Below are 16,224 nucleotides of genomic sequence, written 5' to 3' on the forward strand. Positions count from 1 at the left end.
CAGGGCGAAACGCAATCACAGCATCGTGAATACAATGCAAGGAACCGACGGAACAGGAACGGATTACAAAGGAATAAATAGGGAATCTAATCAGGGGAAAGGATCGGGAACAGGTGTGGGAAGACTAAATGATGATTAGGGGAATAGGAACAGCTGGGAGCAGGAACGGAACGACAGAGAGAAGAGAGAGCGAGAGAGTGAGAGAGGGAGGGGAGGGAGAGGGATAGGAGGGAAAGAACCAAATAAGACCAGCAGAGGGAAACGAATAGCATGGGGAGCACAGGGACAAGACATGATAATAAATGACAAACATGACAGTACCCCCCACTCACCGAGCGCCTCCTGGCGCTCTCGAGGAGGAACACTGGCAGCAACGGAGGAAATCATAGATCAAACGGTCCAGCACGTTTCCCGAGAAAGAACCCAACTCCTCTCCTCAGGACCGTAACAAAAACGATAAAAAGGGAAACTAGGGTACTACTCTAAAAAAAAATGAGAACTAGGGACAGACTGAGACACAGCAAGGGCAGGGACAAGAACAGGAGAGATGCGATGGCAGGGAACAGACTGAGACCCAGCAAGACCAGGAGCAGAAGCAGAAAAAAAATTACCAGACTTCTTCTGCGCGCAGTCTGAACACGCAGCCACGAAACGGCGCGTGTCACGCTCCTGAGTCGGCCACCAAAAGCGCTGGCGAATAGACGCAAGAGTGCCTCGAACACCGGGATGACCAGCTAACTTGGCAGAGTGAGCCCACTGAAGAACAGCCAGACGAGTGGAAACAGGAACGAAAAGGAGGTTACTAGGACAAGCGCGCGGCGACGCAGTGTGCGTGAGTGCTTGCTTAACCTGTCTTTCAATTCCCCAGACTGTCAACCCGACAACACGCCCATAAGGAAGAATCCCCTCGAGATCAGTAGAAGCCACAGAAGAACTAAACAGACGGGATAAGGCATCAGGCTTGGTGTTCTTGCTACCCGGACGGTAAGAAATCACAAACTCGAAACGAGCGAAAACAACGCCCAACGAGCTTGACGGGCATTAAGTCGTTTGGCAGAACGGATGTACTCAAGGTTCTTATGGTCTGTCCAAACGACAAAGGAACGGTCGCCCCCTCCAACCACTGTCGCCATTCGCCTAGGGCTAAGCGGATGGCGAGCAGTTCACGGTTACCCACATCATAGTTGCGCTCAGATGGCGACAGGCGATGAGAAAAATAAGCGCAAGGATGAACCTTATCGTCAGACTGGAAGCGCTGGGATAGAATGGCTCCCACGCCTACCTCTGAAGCGTCAACCTCGACAATGAATTGTCTAGTGACGTCAGGAGTAACGAGGATAGGAGCGGACGTAAAACGTTCTTTTAGAAGATCAAAAGCTCCCTGGGCGGAACCGGACCACTTAAAACACGTCTTGACAGAAGTAAGAGCTGTGAGAGGGGCAGCAACCCCGAAATTACGAATGAAACGCCGATAGAAATTAGCGAAACCTAAAAAGCGCTGCAACTCGACACGTGACCTTGGAACGGGCCAATCACTGACAGCTTGGACCTTAGCGGAATCCATCTGAATGCCTTCAGCGGAAATAACGGAACCGAGAAAAGTAACGGAGGAGACATGAAAAGAGCACTTCTCAGCCTTTACGTAGAGACAATTCTCTAAAAGGCGCTGTAGAACACGTCGAACGTGCTGAACATGAATCTCGAGTGACGGAGAAAAAATCAGGATATCGTCAAGATAGACAAAAACAAAAATGTTCAGCATGTCTCTCAGAACATCATTAACTAATGCCTGAAAAACAGCTGGCGCATTGGCGAGACCGAACGGCAGAACCCGGTACTCAAAATGCCCTAACGGAGTGTTAAACGCCGTTTTCCACTGTCCCCCTCTCTGATGCGCACGAGATGGTAAGCGTTACGAAGGTCCAACTTAGTAAAGCACCTGGCTCCCTGCAGAATCTCGAAGGCTGATGACATAAGGGAAGCGGATAACGATTCTTAACCGTTATGTCATTCAGCCTCGATAATCCACGCAGGGGCGCAGAGTACCGTCCTTCTTCTAACATTAGTAAAAAAGAACCCCGCCCCGGCCGGAGAAGAAGAAGGCACTATGGTACCGGCGTCAAGAGACACAGACAAATAATCCTCGAGAGCCTTACGTTCGGGAGCCGACAGAGAGTATAGTCTACCTCGAGGAGGCGTGGTCCCTGGAAGGAGATCAATACTACAATCATACGACCGGTGAGGAGGAAGGGAGTTGGCTCGGGACCGACTGAAGACCGTGCGCAGATCATGATATTCCTCCGGCACTCCTGTCAAATCGCCAGGTTCCTCCTGAGAAGTAGGGAGAGAAGAAACGGGAGGGATGGCAGACATTAAACACTTCACATGACAAGAAACGTTCCAGGATAGGATAGAATTACTAGACCAATTAATAGAAGGATTATGACATACTAGCCAGGGATGACCCAAAACAACAGGTGTAAACGGTGAACGGAAAATCAAAAAAGAAATAGTCTCACTGTGGTTACCAGATACTGTGAGAGTTAAAGGTAGTGTCTCAAATTTGATACTGGGAAGATGACTACCATCTAAGGCAAACATGGGCGTAGGCTTGTCTAATGGTCTGAAAGGAATGTTATGTTTCCGAACCCATGCTTCGTCCATGAAACAACCCTCAGCCCCAGAGTCAATCAAGGCACTGCATGTAGCACCCGAACCGGTCCAGCGTAGATGGACCGACATAGTAGTACAAGATCTAGATGAAGGGACCTGAGTAGTAGCGCTCACCAGTAGCCCTCCGCTTACTGATGGGCTCTGGCCTCTTACTGGACATGAAATAACAAAATGTCCAGCAACTCCGCAATAGAGGCACAGGCGGTTGGTGATCCTCTGTTCCCTCTCCTTATTCGAGATGCGAATCCCTCCCAGCTGCATGGGCTCAGTCTCAAAGCCAGAGGAGGGAGATGGTTGCGATCGGAGCAGGGAAACACCGTTGATGCGAGCTCTCTTCCACGAGCCCGGTGACGAAGATCTACCCGTCGTTCTATGCGGATGGCGAGAGCAATCAAAGAGTCCACATCTGAAGGAACCTCCCGGGAAAGAATCTCATCCTTAACCGCTGCGTGGAGTCCCTCCAGAAAACTGCGAGCAGCGCCGGCTCGTTCCACTCACTAGAGGCAGCAAGAGTGCGAAACTCAATGGAATAATCCGTTATGGACCGTTCACCTTGGCATAAGGAAGCCAGGGCCCTAGAAGCCTCCTCACCAAAAACTGAACGGTCAAAAACCCGAATCATCTCCTCTTTAAAGTTCTGGAATCTGTTAGAGCAATCAGCCCTTGCCTCCCAGATAGCTGTGCCCCATTCTCGAGCCCGGCCAGTAAGGAGTGAAATGACGTAAGCAACCCGAGCTCTCTCTCTAGAGTATGTGTGGGGTTGGAGAGAGAACACAATCTCACACTGCGTGAGAAAGGAGCGGCACTCAGTGGGCTGCCCGGAGTAGCAAGGTGGGTTATTAACCCTGGGTTCTGGAGGCTCGGCAGGCCAGGGAGTAACAGGTGGCACGAGACGTAGACTCTGGAACTGTCCAGAGAGGTCGGAAACCTGAGCGGCCAGGTTCTCCACGGCATGGCGAGCAGCAGACAATTCCTGCTCGTGTCTGCCGAGCATGGCTCCTTGGATCTTGACGGCAGTGTAAACAGCGTCTGAAGTCGCTGGGTCCATTCTTTGGTCGGTTCCTTCTGTCATGCAGGTGAAGGAGGACCCAAACGCGACTTAACAGAAACAGAGTTTATTAATGTTCAAAACCGAATAACTGAAATCCTCTAGATTAGTAGAGGGGAAAACAACTGGAGAAGCGGCCACAGACTGCAGGTCGCTTCGGGTAGGCGCAGGCCGTAGTCAACTGAGACACCTGCTCACACGCAGCGTCTGAAGAAGGCACAAAACACGACAGGACAGGGTGATACACAATCAGGCGCAGGCCGTAGTCAACTGAGACACCTGCTCACACGCAGCGTCTGAAGAAGGCACAAAACACGACAGGACAGGGTGATACACAATCACGGCAAAAAACACGACAGGACAGGGCGAAACGCAATCACAGCATCGTGAATACAATGCAAGGAACCGACGGAACAGGAACGGATTACAAAGGAATAAATAGGGAATCTAATCAGGGGAAAGGATCGGGAACAGGTGTGGGAAGACTAAATGATGATTAGGGGAATAGGAACAGCTGGGAGCAGGAACGGAACGACAGAGAGAAGAGAGAGCGAGAGAGTGAGAGAGGGAGGGGGAGGGAGAGGGATAGGAGGGAAAGAACCAAATAAGACCAGCAGAGGGAAACGAATAGCATGGGGAGCACAGGGACAAGACATGATAATAAATGACAAACATGACACAGAGCCTGGACTTGAACCCGATCAAACATCTCTGGAGAGACCTGATAATAGCTGTGCAGCAACGCTCCCCATCCAACCTGATCGATATTGAGAGGATCTGCAAAGATTGGGAGAAACTCCCTGAATACAGGTGTGCCGAGCTGGCAGGTAGCCTAGTGGTTAGAGCGTTGAACTAGTAAGATCGAATCCCTGAGCTGACAATGTAAAAATCTGTCATTCTGCCCCGGAACAAGGCAGTTAACACACTGTTCCTAGGCCGTCATTGAAAATAATAATTTATTCTTAACTGATTTGCCTAGTTAAATAAAGGTAAAATAAATAAATTGTAGCATCATACACAAGACTCAACGCTGTAATCGCTGCCAAAGGTGCTTCAACAAAGTACTCTTGCGAAGGGTCTGAATACTTATGTAAATGTGATATTTCTGTTTTTTATTTTTAATAAATTAGCAAACATAAAAAAAACTGTTTTTGCTTTGTCATTATGGGGTATTGTGTGTAGATTGATGAGGGAAAAAAACAATTGAATCAATTTTAGAATAAGGCTGTAACCTAACAAAATGTGGAAAAAGTCAAGGGGTCTGAATTCTTTCCGAAGGCACTGTACGTGATAGTCAAATGTTCCCTATACCCATCACGAGGTTGCTACAACCCAGCCTATGAATTAAAGTTTACAACGTAGGTGCACAGGTCGAGAGAAACATTTGAGTAATCAAGGTGACAGACAGTGACATATTCAATACCTCCTTGCGTCTAACTGGGTGTAATCATCCAACAGTTGCAAAAGGGAGTTTCTATTGGACAAAGTCAGGTATGTTCATCCCCGTTTCAGTCTGTTTGCTTCCGTTTAATAAACGTTTTTCAGCGGAATGAGCCTCCTGAGTGGCACAATGGTCTGCATTGCAGTGCTAGCTGTGCCACTAGAGATTCTGGGTTCGAGTCCAGGCTCTGTCGCAGCCGGCCGCAACTGGGAGACCCATGGGGGTGCGCAATTTGGCCCAGAGTCGTCCAGATTAGGGGAGGGTTTGGCCGGCAGGGATGCCCTTATCCCATCGTGCTCTAGCGACTCCTGTGGCGGGCCGGGCACAGTGCACGCTGACATGGTTGCCAGGTGTAAGGTGTTTCCTCCGACACATTGGTGCGTCTGGCTTCCGGGTTAAGTGGGCGTTTTGTCAAGAAGCAGTGCGGCTTGGATGGGTTGTGTTTCGGAGGACACACGGCTCTCGACCTTCGCCTCTCCTGAGTCCGTACGGGAGTTGCAGCGATGAGACAATACTGTAACTACCAATTGGATACCAGGAAATTGGGGAGGGAAAAAAGAAAAGATTCAGCGTAATGAATACACCCCTGATCCAGTGATTTAATTTGAGCCGGAACCTTCCGGAACAGGATCCGACAGCTCTCTGTTTTGGACTGTTTTTTGTCCGGAACCTATTTGGCCGGATCCAGTACTTCTTGTGGCATGAAAATGGGGAATGTGTTCCGGTACCTCGGAGCTCACCAGGTCACCCCACTCACTGTTTGTTCTGGTACCTCGGAGCTCACCAGGTCACCCCACTCACTGTTTGTTCTGGTACCTCGGAGCTCACCAGGTCACCCCACTCACTGTTTGTTCTGGTACCTCGGAGCTCACCAGGTCACCCCACTCACTGTTTGTTCTGGTACCTCGGAGCTCACCAGGTCACCCCACTCACTGTTTGTTCTGGTACCTCGGAGCTCACCAGGTCACCCCACTCTAGTGTTCACTGTTTGTTCTGGTACCTCGGAGCTCACCAGGTCACCCCACTCACTGTTTGTTCTTGTACCTCTGAGCTTACCAGGCCACCCCACTCTAGTGCTCACTGTTTGTTCTGGTACCTCGGAGCTCACCAGGTCACCCCACTCACTGTTTGTTCTGGTACCTCGGAGCTCACCAGGTCACCCCACTCTAGTGCTCACTGTTTGTTTCCGGTACCTCGGAACTCACCAGGTCACCCCACTCACTGCTTGTTCCGACTCCTCCCGATTTGACAAATGAAGCACTGCCCTGTTCACACGCAAACACAGTTCACTTTCATAGCATCCACATACAAACAGCATGATGCCTTTGCTCGTAGTACAGTTCCTTCTTGCATCTATGCGCTCTCCACCTCTCACCTTTTGTTTGTGTACTTCAATGCACAACACATCAGCTGTCTGTGACCAGGCATTTTCAAGCCAAACCTTCATATCATAACTGCTAACCACTACACACAGCCTACATCATTGTCACCATATTAGCTAACATCATAGTCAATATAGCTACTAGAACTAACACATTAGTAAACACTCTATAATCATGCAGTAAAGTATAGAGTCAGCAAGCAGTTTGGCTGGTGGGCATTAAATGAATAAAACCAAAAGCGTACCTTGATTTGAGTTCAAGTGTTGGATAGCCAGCTAGCTAACAAAGCATTCTCACTGAGCAGGCTAAACTAGCTAGCTGCATTCGCTAGGGAGTGAAAAAATATACAACGAAATATAGTTAATATAATAATAATAATAATATATGCCATTTAGCAGACGCTTTTATCCAAAGCGACTTACAGTCATGTGTGCATACATTCTACTCTCTCTCTCTCTCTGTCTCTCTCTCTTAATATCATTTAAATTCAAATGGCTGTATTGGCATGGAAAACACGTGAAATAAACACAATAAAAAAATTACAGTAAACATTACACTCTCAAAAGTTCCAGTGTTGTAACGATGTTAAAATAGTTAAAGTACAAAAGGGAAAATAAATAAACATAAATATGGGTTGTATTTACAATGGTAATTGTTCTTCACTGGTTGACCTTTTCTTGTGGCAACAGGTCACAAATATTTCTGCTGTGACGTCACACTGTGGTCTTTCACCCAGTAGATATGGGAGTTTATCAAAATGGGGTTTGTTTTCAAATTATTTGTGGATCTGTGTAATCTGAGGGAAATATTTGTCTAATATGGTTATACATTTGGCAGTAGGTTAAAAGTTCAGCTCAGCTTCTACCTCATTTTGTGGGCACATAGCCTGTCACACAGACCTCGCAATTACTATGGAAGTGGGTAGGAACCATGAGCCTGCTAGGTTTTGTAATTAGAGTCGATGTACCCAGAGGAGGATGGGAGCTAGCTGTCCTCCGGCTACACCATGGTGTTACCCTACAGACTACTGTTGAGGCTACTGTAGACCTTCATTGCGAAAATGTCTTTTAATAAATGATTTGGTCATGTGAATATATTATAGTTTTATGTAAAAACAGAACTGTTTAACTTTTTTTATTCACTGAGGAAAATGGTCCTCCCATTCCTCCACTGCTGCAGAGTCTTTGTGTTGCCTCCTACAGGGCAGGAGGAGTGGGAGCACAGCCTCATCTGTAAAGACCACTTAGTCTGCTGCAGAGTCTTTGTGTTGCCTCCTACAGGGCAGGAGGAGTGGGAGCACAGCCTCATCTGTAAAGACCACTTAGTCTGCTGCAGAGTCTTTGTGTTGCCTCCTACAGGGCAGGAGGAGTGGGAGCACAGCCTCATTTGTAAAGACCACTTAGTCTGCTGCAGAGTCTTTGTGTTGCCTCCTACAGGGCAGGAGGAGTGGGAGCACAGCCTCATCTGTAAAGACCACTTAGTCTGCTGCAGAGTCTTTGTGTTGCCTCCTACAGGGCAGGAGGAGTGGCAGCACAGCCTCATCTGTAAAGACCACTTAGTCTTAACGTCTCTGTTAGTTGACCCTGCTTATTTTATTGCTGTGTGCTTACACAAATGTTGATCATTTCATTCAATGAATTGGTATTTAATTTCAAAGTTCTGTAAAGTTTATCATACTGTCACCTAAAATAAAAACAAACCCCATTAAACCTGCAGCATTTGTTGTCTTGGCGGTTTGTATACATAAACAGCTGTGATGGATTCTAGCATAGTGCTGAAGGTGACAGCCCTGCTCTAGCCCTTATCCTGGGAGATCAGGCCTCCACATGGTCTTTTCATCAGACACTTTGACAGAACTCAATGCAGTGTAACAATAGTGATGTTCTAGTTACTCTGTGTTGTGGTGTTACTCTGTGATACGTTGTGTTACTATATTGTGTTTTGTTACTCTGTGTTGTGTTACTCTGTTTTGTTATTCTGTGTTGTGTTACTCTGTGTTGTGGTGTTACTCTGTGATATGTTGTGTTACTATATTGTGTTGTGTTACTCTGTGTTGTGTTACTCTGTGTTGTGTTACTATATTGTGTTGTGTTACTCTGTGTTGTGTTACTCTGTGTTGTGTTACTCTGTGTTGTGTTACTGTGTTGTGTCACTGTGTTGTGTTACTCTGTGTTGTGTTACTCTGTGTTGTGTTACTCTGTGTTGTGTTACTCTGTTGTGTTACTCTGTGTTGTGTTGTGTTACTCTGTGTTGTGTTACTCTGTGTTGTGTTACTCTGTGTTGTGTTGTGTTACTCTGTGTTGTGTTACTCTGTGTTGTGTTACTCTGTGTTGTGTTACTCTGTGTTGTGTTACTCTGTTGTGTTACTCTGTGTTGTGTTACTCTGTGTTGTGTTACTGTGTTGTGTTACTGTGTGTTGTGTTACTCTGTTGTGTTACTCTGTGTTGTGTTGTGTTACTCTGTGTTGTGTTACTCTGTGTTGTGTTACTCTGTGTTGTGTTACTCTGTGTTGTGTTGTGTTACTCTGTTGTGTTACTCTGTGTTGTGTTACTCTGTGTTGTGTTACTCTGTGTTGTGTTACTCTGTGTTGTGTTGTGTTACTCTGTGTTGTGTTACTCTGTGTTGTGTTACTCTGTGTTGTGTTACTCTGTGTTGTGTTACTCTGTGTTGTGTTACTCTGTGTTGTGTTACTCTGTGTTGTGTTGTGTTACTCTGTGTTGTGTTACTCTGTGTTGTGTTACTGTGTTGTGTTACTCTGTGTTGTGTTGTGTTACTCTGTGTTGTGTTACTCTGTGTTGTGTTACTCTGTTGTGTTACTCTGTGTTGTGTTACTCTGTTTTGTGTTACTCTGTGTTGTGTTACTCTGTTGTGTTACTCTGTGTTGTGTTGTGTTACTCTGTGTTGTGTTACTCTGTGTTGTGTTACTCTGTGTTGTGTTGTGTTGTGTTACTCTGTGTTGTGTTATTCTGTGTTGTGTTACTCTGTGTTGTGTTGTGTTACTCTGTGTTGTGTTACTCTGTGTTGTGTTGTGTTACTCTGTTGTGTTACTCTGTGTTGTGTTACTCTGTGTTGTGTTACTCTGTGTTGTGTTACTCTGTTGTGTTACTCTGTATTGTGTTGTGTTACTCTGTGTTGTGTTACTCTGTGTTGTGTTACTCTGTGTTGTGTTGTGTTACTCTGTGTTGTGTTACTCTGTGTTGTGTTACTCTGTTGTGTTACTCTGTTGTGTTACTCTGTTGTGTTACTCTGTGTTGTGTTACTCTGTGTTGTGTTACTCTGTTGTGTTACTCTGTGTTGTGTTACTCTGTGTTGTGTTACTGTGTTGTGTTACTCTGTGTTGTGTTACTCTGTTGTGTTACTCTGTGTTGTGTTGTGTTACTCTGTGTTGTGTTACTCTGTGTTGTGTTGTGTTACTCTGTGTTGTGTTACTCTGTGTTGTGTTACTCTGTTGTGTTACTCTGTGTTGTGTTGTGTTACTCTGTGTTGTGTTACTCTGTGTTGTGTTACTCTGTGTTGTGTTACTCTGTGTTGTGTTACTCTGTGTTGTGTTACTCTGTGTTGTGTTACTCTGTTGTGTTACTCTGTGTTGTGTTGTGTTACTCTGTGTTGTGTTGCTCTGTTGTGTTGTGTTACTCTGTGTTGTGTTGCTCTGTGATGTGTTGTATTGTGTTGCTCTGTGTTGTATTGTGTTGCTCTGTGTTGTGTTACTCTGTGATGTGTTGTATTGTGTTGCTCTGTGTTGTGTTATGTTGCTCTGTGATGTGTTACTCTGTGATGTGTTGTATTGTGTTGCTCTGTGTTGTGTTGTGTTGCTCTGTGATGTGTTGTGTTACTCTGTTGTATTGTGTTACGTTGTGTTATGTTGTGTTACTCTGTGTTGTGTTACTCTGTTATGTTGTATTGTGTTCCTCTGTGATGTGTTGTATTGTGTTGCTCTGTGTTATGTTGCTCTGTGATGTGTTGTATTGTGTTGCTCTGTGTTATTTTGCCCTGTGTGGTGTTGTTGCCAACCTGTAGCCTAGTTTAATGGCTAATCTAATCTCCCTCTTGACAGGTGGCTTGGGCACACCCACGTCATCAGCTGGCAGCTCCACCTGCAAGAGGCTCCAGCAGCACCGGCGCCCAGAGTACCTGAGGACAGAGTTACACCGGCTACAGAGCACCCTGGCTATGGAGGAGGGGAGGACAGCCTGCCTGACCAACGGAGCATCTGGATGTCATGGGATGAACAGACAGAACGGTCACGGTGATGTCATAAAGACGAGCAACACCCTGAGACTACATGTACCACCAGCTGGCTCATGTGTCTCAGTCAGCCAGCAGCTCTCTCCTCTGGAGACATCCAGCTCAGAAGCATACAAACCATCCCTAAGTTACCAAAACAACCATTTAATTTCCTCCTCTCCCACTCCCCCTCAGAGTGACTTCAGGTTGACCCCAGGGTCAATCCCCCTACAGCCCTGCCTCTTGAGCCCTAACCCCAGGTGTAGTTCTGCTGCCTCTGCAACTCAGTTCTGCCCTCCTATCTCCAGGACCTGTCCCTCTGGTTCCACTGGCTCCAGGTCACCCCAGTCCCCCCGGCCAACCTGCCACTCCAGGCCACCTCCTTCAGGGGACACTCCCTTCAGCTCCTCTTTCAGCTTCATCCAACAGTCACTGAGCCTTGATTCACTGAGCTCCAATCACAGGACAGAAACAGACACCACAGCTGGTGAGAGGCCCCCTGGCCTAAACCCAGACCCACAACCACTGAACAGGCCCCCTGGCCTAAACCCAGACCCACAACCACTGAACAGGCCCCCTGGCCTAAACCCAAACCCACAACCACTGAACAGGCCCCCTGGCCTAAACCCAGACCCACAACCACTGAACAGGCCCCCTGGCCTAAACCCAGACCCACAACCACTGAACAGGCCCCCTGGCCTAAACCCAGACCCACAACCACTGAACAGGCCCCCTGGCCTAAACCCAGACCCACAACCACTGAACAGGCCCCCTGACCTAAACCCAGACCCACAACCACTGAACAGGCCCCCTGACCTAAACCCAGACCCACAACCACTGAACAGCTCCACTAGTCTAGACCCAGACCCGCTGGATCAGTCCTCAGCTAGGTCATTAAGAACTGGATCAGTCCCATCCCACTCAGAACCACTGGAGTGGTCTGGGTCTGTCCCACTCTGCCAACCTGTATCAGCCCCCCTTGACCAATTACCATCCAGGACATCTGGCTCCAGCTCCAACCAATCACGACTAGGAGTTTTGGGTCTCTCTTTGGGGCTTTCTGTTTCAAAACTGTCAACTCCGAGTCGTGTCCAATCAGAGCCAGGCTCCTTCCCTCTCAGCCAGTCAGACGGAGTACGGGACCGGCTCTCACCTTGGGTGTGGCAGGACCGCCACTGGGAAGGCCGGGAGGGGGCGGGACCACATCTGCGGGCGGAGTTACCCTCCTCTGACCTGGTGGAGGTGGAGCCTGACTGTGACTCCTCGTCTCTGGACACAGAAGCCTCCTCCTCCATGTCAGTAGCGGAGGACTCTGACGCTGCCACTCCCTCCTCCCTCACCTCAGGGTACGAGAGTGCCACGCCCACTACCGCCTCTGCCTCCTCCCTCACCTCAGGGTACGAGAGTGCCACGCCCACTACCGCCTCTGCCTCCTCCCTCACCTCAGGGTATGAGAGTGCCACGCCCACTACCGCCTCTGCCTCCTCCCTCACCTCAGGGTACGAGAGTGCCACGCCCACTACCGCCTCTGCCTGGAATGACTGCGTTCCAGACCAGGACCAGGGCTGGGACCAACTGGTCAAGAAGTACGAAGGTGTCCTTCAAGATTGCCTGCACAACAACCGTACTAATACTAAGGTATGTCTTGCACCATAGACATATTTTAGACATATGGGGTCATTTAGAAGAGCTACATTCTGCTATAATAGTTACATTCTGTACTCAGTAATGTAAAGCAACACATTGACCTGGTATTAGTCGTATTTCTGTCTGTGGCAGATGTTTCAGTGCTTTGACTACTGTATTCTGTTCCTGTGTCAGATTGAGTCCATGATGGGGAAGCTGCAGAGACTAAAACAGAAGGCTATCCTGGAGGATGAGTATGACTCAGGTGAGGGAACATTCAAATGAAGACTGTGTGACACTAAGACATCTGCTCATTATATGTTGTATAGGTGGCCTTAGAGGGCCTGGCCCGCCCTACCGTACCTCCTTACCCATCTGATGCTGTCTGCACAGGGAAACAGCACCTCTCTGTCTCAGTATGAGCAGACCATGTATCTGATGCTGTCTGCACAGGGAAACAGCACCTCTCTGTCTCAGTATGTGTAGACCATGTATCTGATGCTGTCTGGACAGTGAAACAGCACCTCTCTGTCTCAGTATGAGCAGACCATGTATCTGATGCTGTCTGGACAGTGAAACAGCACCTCTCTGTCTCAGTATGTGTAGACCATGTATCTGATACTGTCTGGACAGGGAAACAGCACCTCTCTGTCTCAGTTTCGCTCACTCGGATGTTTTCTCCGGTGACAACCAGCTCGACTCGGTATTATGTAGCGAAATTTGAAATGGTGTTTTTTACATTGGATAAAAGTAGCTAGAAAAATTGTATATCAAACACTACAGTTGAGGAACAATGGGCTCATGTTATAGACTTTGAAAGCATGATACATTTGTTAGACCAATTAGAAAATGACCCTTTAATGTTTTGGTACACACTGAGCAGCTCATGTTATAGACAGAAGCATTCAACATCATTCACAACCAATCAGAACTTTAGCCTCACCCATCTCTTGAGCAGCTCATGTTATAGACAGAAGCATGCTAAACATGAGTAGACCAATCAGAACTGTAATAAACTGAGCTGCCAAATGATTTCAAGACTAAAAGCATGCTACAATGGTAGACAATCAGAACTACCAGTGACATCACTGAGCAGCTCATGTTATCAACATCAAACTTGCTACATGTTATGAAAAGAACATACAAAAACACACACTGAGCATCTCAGTCTATAGACAAAGCAGCTTAACTGGTATATTTTAACACCAATTTAAACATGAATTCAGTATATGTCAATCCAGCAAACTATGCTATAACAGAAGCATGCTAAACAATGTTTTGGTAGACCAGCAGAACTAGTTACTAACGTTGAGCTAGCTCATGTTAGCTAGTTCAAAGCATGACTACATCATATAGACCATTGTCTTAACTAGCTAAGTTGTATTAATTTTTTACAGGAAAATAAACTCAAAACAAACTGAGCAGCTCATGTTATAGACAGAAGCAAGTTAATGGCTAGACAATGGCATAAAATTGCACGGTTGAGCAGCTCATGTTATAGACAGAAGCATGCTACATGGTAGACCAATCAGAACTACACTGTCACACTGAGCAGCTTGTTAATAGACAGAGGTCATGTTGTTCTTCACATTAGACCAATCAAACTACACTATCAAATACAATCTTAGATTATTTGTCACATGTACAGGATACAGAAGCATGCTACATGGACAGTGAAATGGTTACTAACATAGCAGAGTCTTTTGTTTAGACATGTAACTAGCTAGCTAGCTAAATAATTAACCATAATTCCAACTCATAACGTTACTACTGAGAACTTTTTGAGGATTAGGACCAGATGCCAAATCCTTTTAGTTTCCTGAAATACTTTACACCACTGAGCAGCTGTCCTGTGTTTGGACCATGTTAGTTTGTTGTTGATGTGGACACCAGGAACAGAACTACCTGCTCCACTAGCAGCCATGTTATGAGAATCACGGATGCCATGATTTCCCTTAGTTTGAAGATGTGATCCGGAGACAGTTGTTTTATACAACAGCCTTCTGTGTGTTCTCTTTTCGACTCTGTCCGCATATTTGTAATCAAAAGCCAGAATTTTATCCATCTCCTTAGCTATCATACTCTCCTTCCACAGGACATTCCACTGATTTCAAAACTCGGTCCTCCAGAAAGTGAAGGGTGTTAGCAACACATTTTCAATTCCTCTTTAATAAAAACAGTGTTAGAAAAGATAACCTACACACACTGAGCTGCTCATGTTATAGACAGAAGCATGCTACATGGTAGACCAATCAGAACTACCTACACACACTGAGCAGCTCATGTTATAGACAGAACCTTGCTATATGACAGACCAATCAGAACTACCTACACACACTGAGCAGCTCATGTTATAGACAGAAGCATGCTACATGGTAGACCAATCAGAACTACCTACACACACTGAGCAGCTCATGTTATAGACAGAAGCATGCTACATGGTAGACCAATCAGAACTACCTACACACACTGAGCAGCTCATGTTATAGACAGAAGCATGCTACATGGTAGACTAACCCGTACCGGATAGGTTCCTGTCTTTTTCCATGGCTAAACCAACTTGTAATTTAACAATTGTATTCATATTTACAAATGGCATACAAGTTTGTTATTAAGTTACATGAACGTTCACATGTTCCATAAGGCATTTCTGCCAAAAAAACACATTTTGATAAGAAAATGTATGTTTACGTACAAATGCCTCTCCTGTGAAGTAGTGACATGTACTTAGTCACAAATAATGTTAGTAAGGTCCAGAACATTGCATCACTGCTAGCTACACAGCAATACTTTCATTCTTACCTGTCTTTATGGGATGTCATATTTCAAACAAAGTTGAGGCTGTTGTAATTGCATTATTTTTGGACATGTGTTACAAATTGCAGCCCTTTTTCCCCAACCACCACATGATGTCATGATGATGACAGACTGAATTGACTAATTCATGTCAGATAAACTATGTCAAATCAGATTGGTCACATACACATGGTTAGCAGATTTTAATATGAGTGTAGCGAAGTGCTTGAGCTTCTAGTTCTGACCATGCAGTAATATCTAACACGTAATCTAACAATTTCACAAGAACTACCTAATACACAAATCTAAAGGGGTAAATGAGTATATGTGCATGAACGATGGCCGGGCAGCATAGGCAAGCTGCAGTAGATGGTATAACATAGAGTATATACATATAGTGGCTTGCTAAAGTATTCACCCACTCCTATTTTGTTGCAACCTGGAATTAAAATGGATTTTGGGGTGGTTCTTATCATTTGATTTCCACAACATGCCTACTACTTTGAAGTTGCAAAATATATTTTTTTGTGAAACAAACAAGAAATAAGACAAAAAAACAGAACTTGAACATGCATAACTATTCAACCCCAAAAGTCAATACTTTGTAGAGCCACCTTTTGCTGCAATTACAGCTGCAAGGTTCTTAGGGTGTGTCTCTATACACTTTGCACATCTAGCCACTGGGATTTTTGCCCATTCTTCAAGGACAAGCTGCTCCAGCTCCTTCAAGCTGGATGGGTTCCGCTGGTGTACAAAAATATTTAAGTCATATCACAGATTCTCAATTGGATTGAGGTCTGGGCTTTGACTAGGCCATTCCAAGACATTTAAATGTTTCCCCTTAAACCACATGTGTGTTACTTTAACAGTATGCTTAGGGTCATTGTCCTTCTGGAAGGTGAACCTCCGTCTCATTCTCAAATCTCTAGAAGACTGAAGCAGATGTCCCTCAACAATTTGCCTGTATTTAGCTCCATCCACCATTCCTTAAATTCTGACCAGTTTCCCAGTCCCTGTCGATGAAAATAAAAACA

The 16,224-nt window shown here is 46.0% G+C and overlaps 2 protein-coding genes across 7 annotated transcripts in view; both read left to right on the plus strand.

Moving 5' to 3' along the window:
• The window catches only part of LOC124039065 (AT-rich interactive domain-containing protein 4B-like), a 908,546-nt gene that overhangs the window by 301,731 nt on the left and 590,591 nt on the right, over nt 1-16,224 (plus strand). The window lies entirely within an intron of this gene.
• disc1 (DISC1 scaffold protein) overlaps nt 1-16,224 on the plus strand; it is a 149,845-nt gene that overhangs the window by 24,990 nt on the left and 108,631 nt on the right. For all 6 annotated transcript variants that reach the window (XR_006839722.1, XR_006839723.1, XR_006839724.1 and 3 more), the window contains exons 2-3: nt 10,599-12,406; nt 12,590-12,659. Coding sequence is in view for 3 of the 6 variants with exons in the window: in XM_046357664.1 (XP_046213620.1) it covers nt 10,599-12,406; nt 12,590-12,659 (1,878 nt within the window). In the remaining 3 variants the exon portion in view is untranslated. The remainder of the gene's footprint in view (nt 1-10,598; nt 12,407-12,589; nt 12,660-16,224) is intronic.

Source organism: Oncorhynchus gorbuscha, linkage group LG07 (genome assembly GCF_021184085.1).
Source record: "Oncorhynchus gorbuscha isolate QuinsamMale2020 ecotype Even-year linkage group LG07, OgorEven_v1.0, whole genome shotgun sequence".
Taxonomy (NCBI): Eukaryota; Metazoa; Chordata; class Actinopteri; order Salmoniformes; family Salmonidae; genus Oncorhynchus; species Oncorhynchus gorbuscha.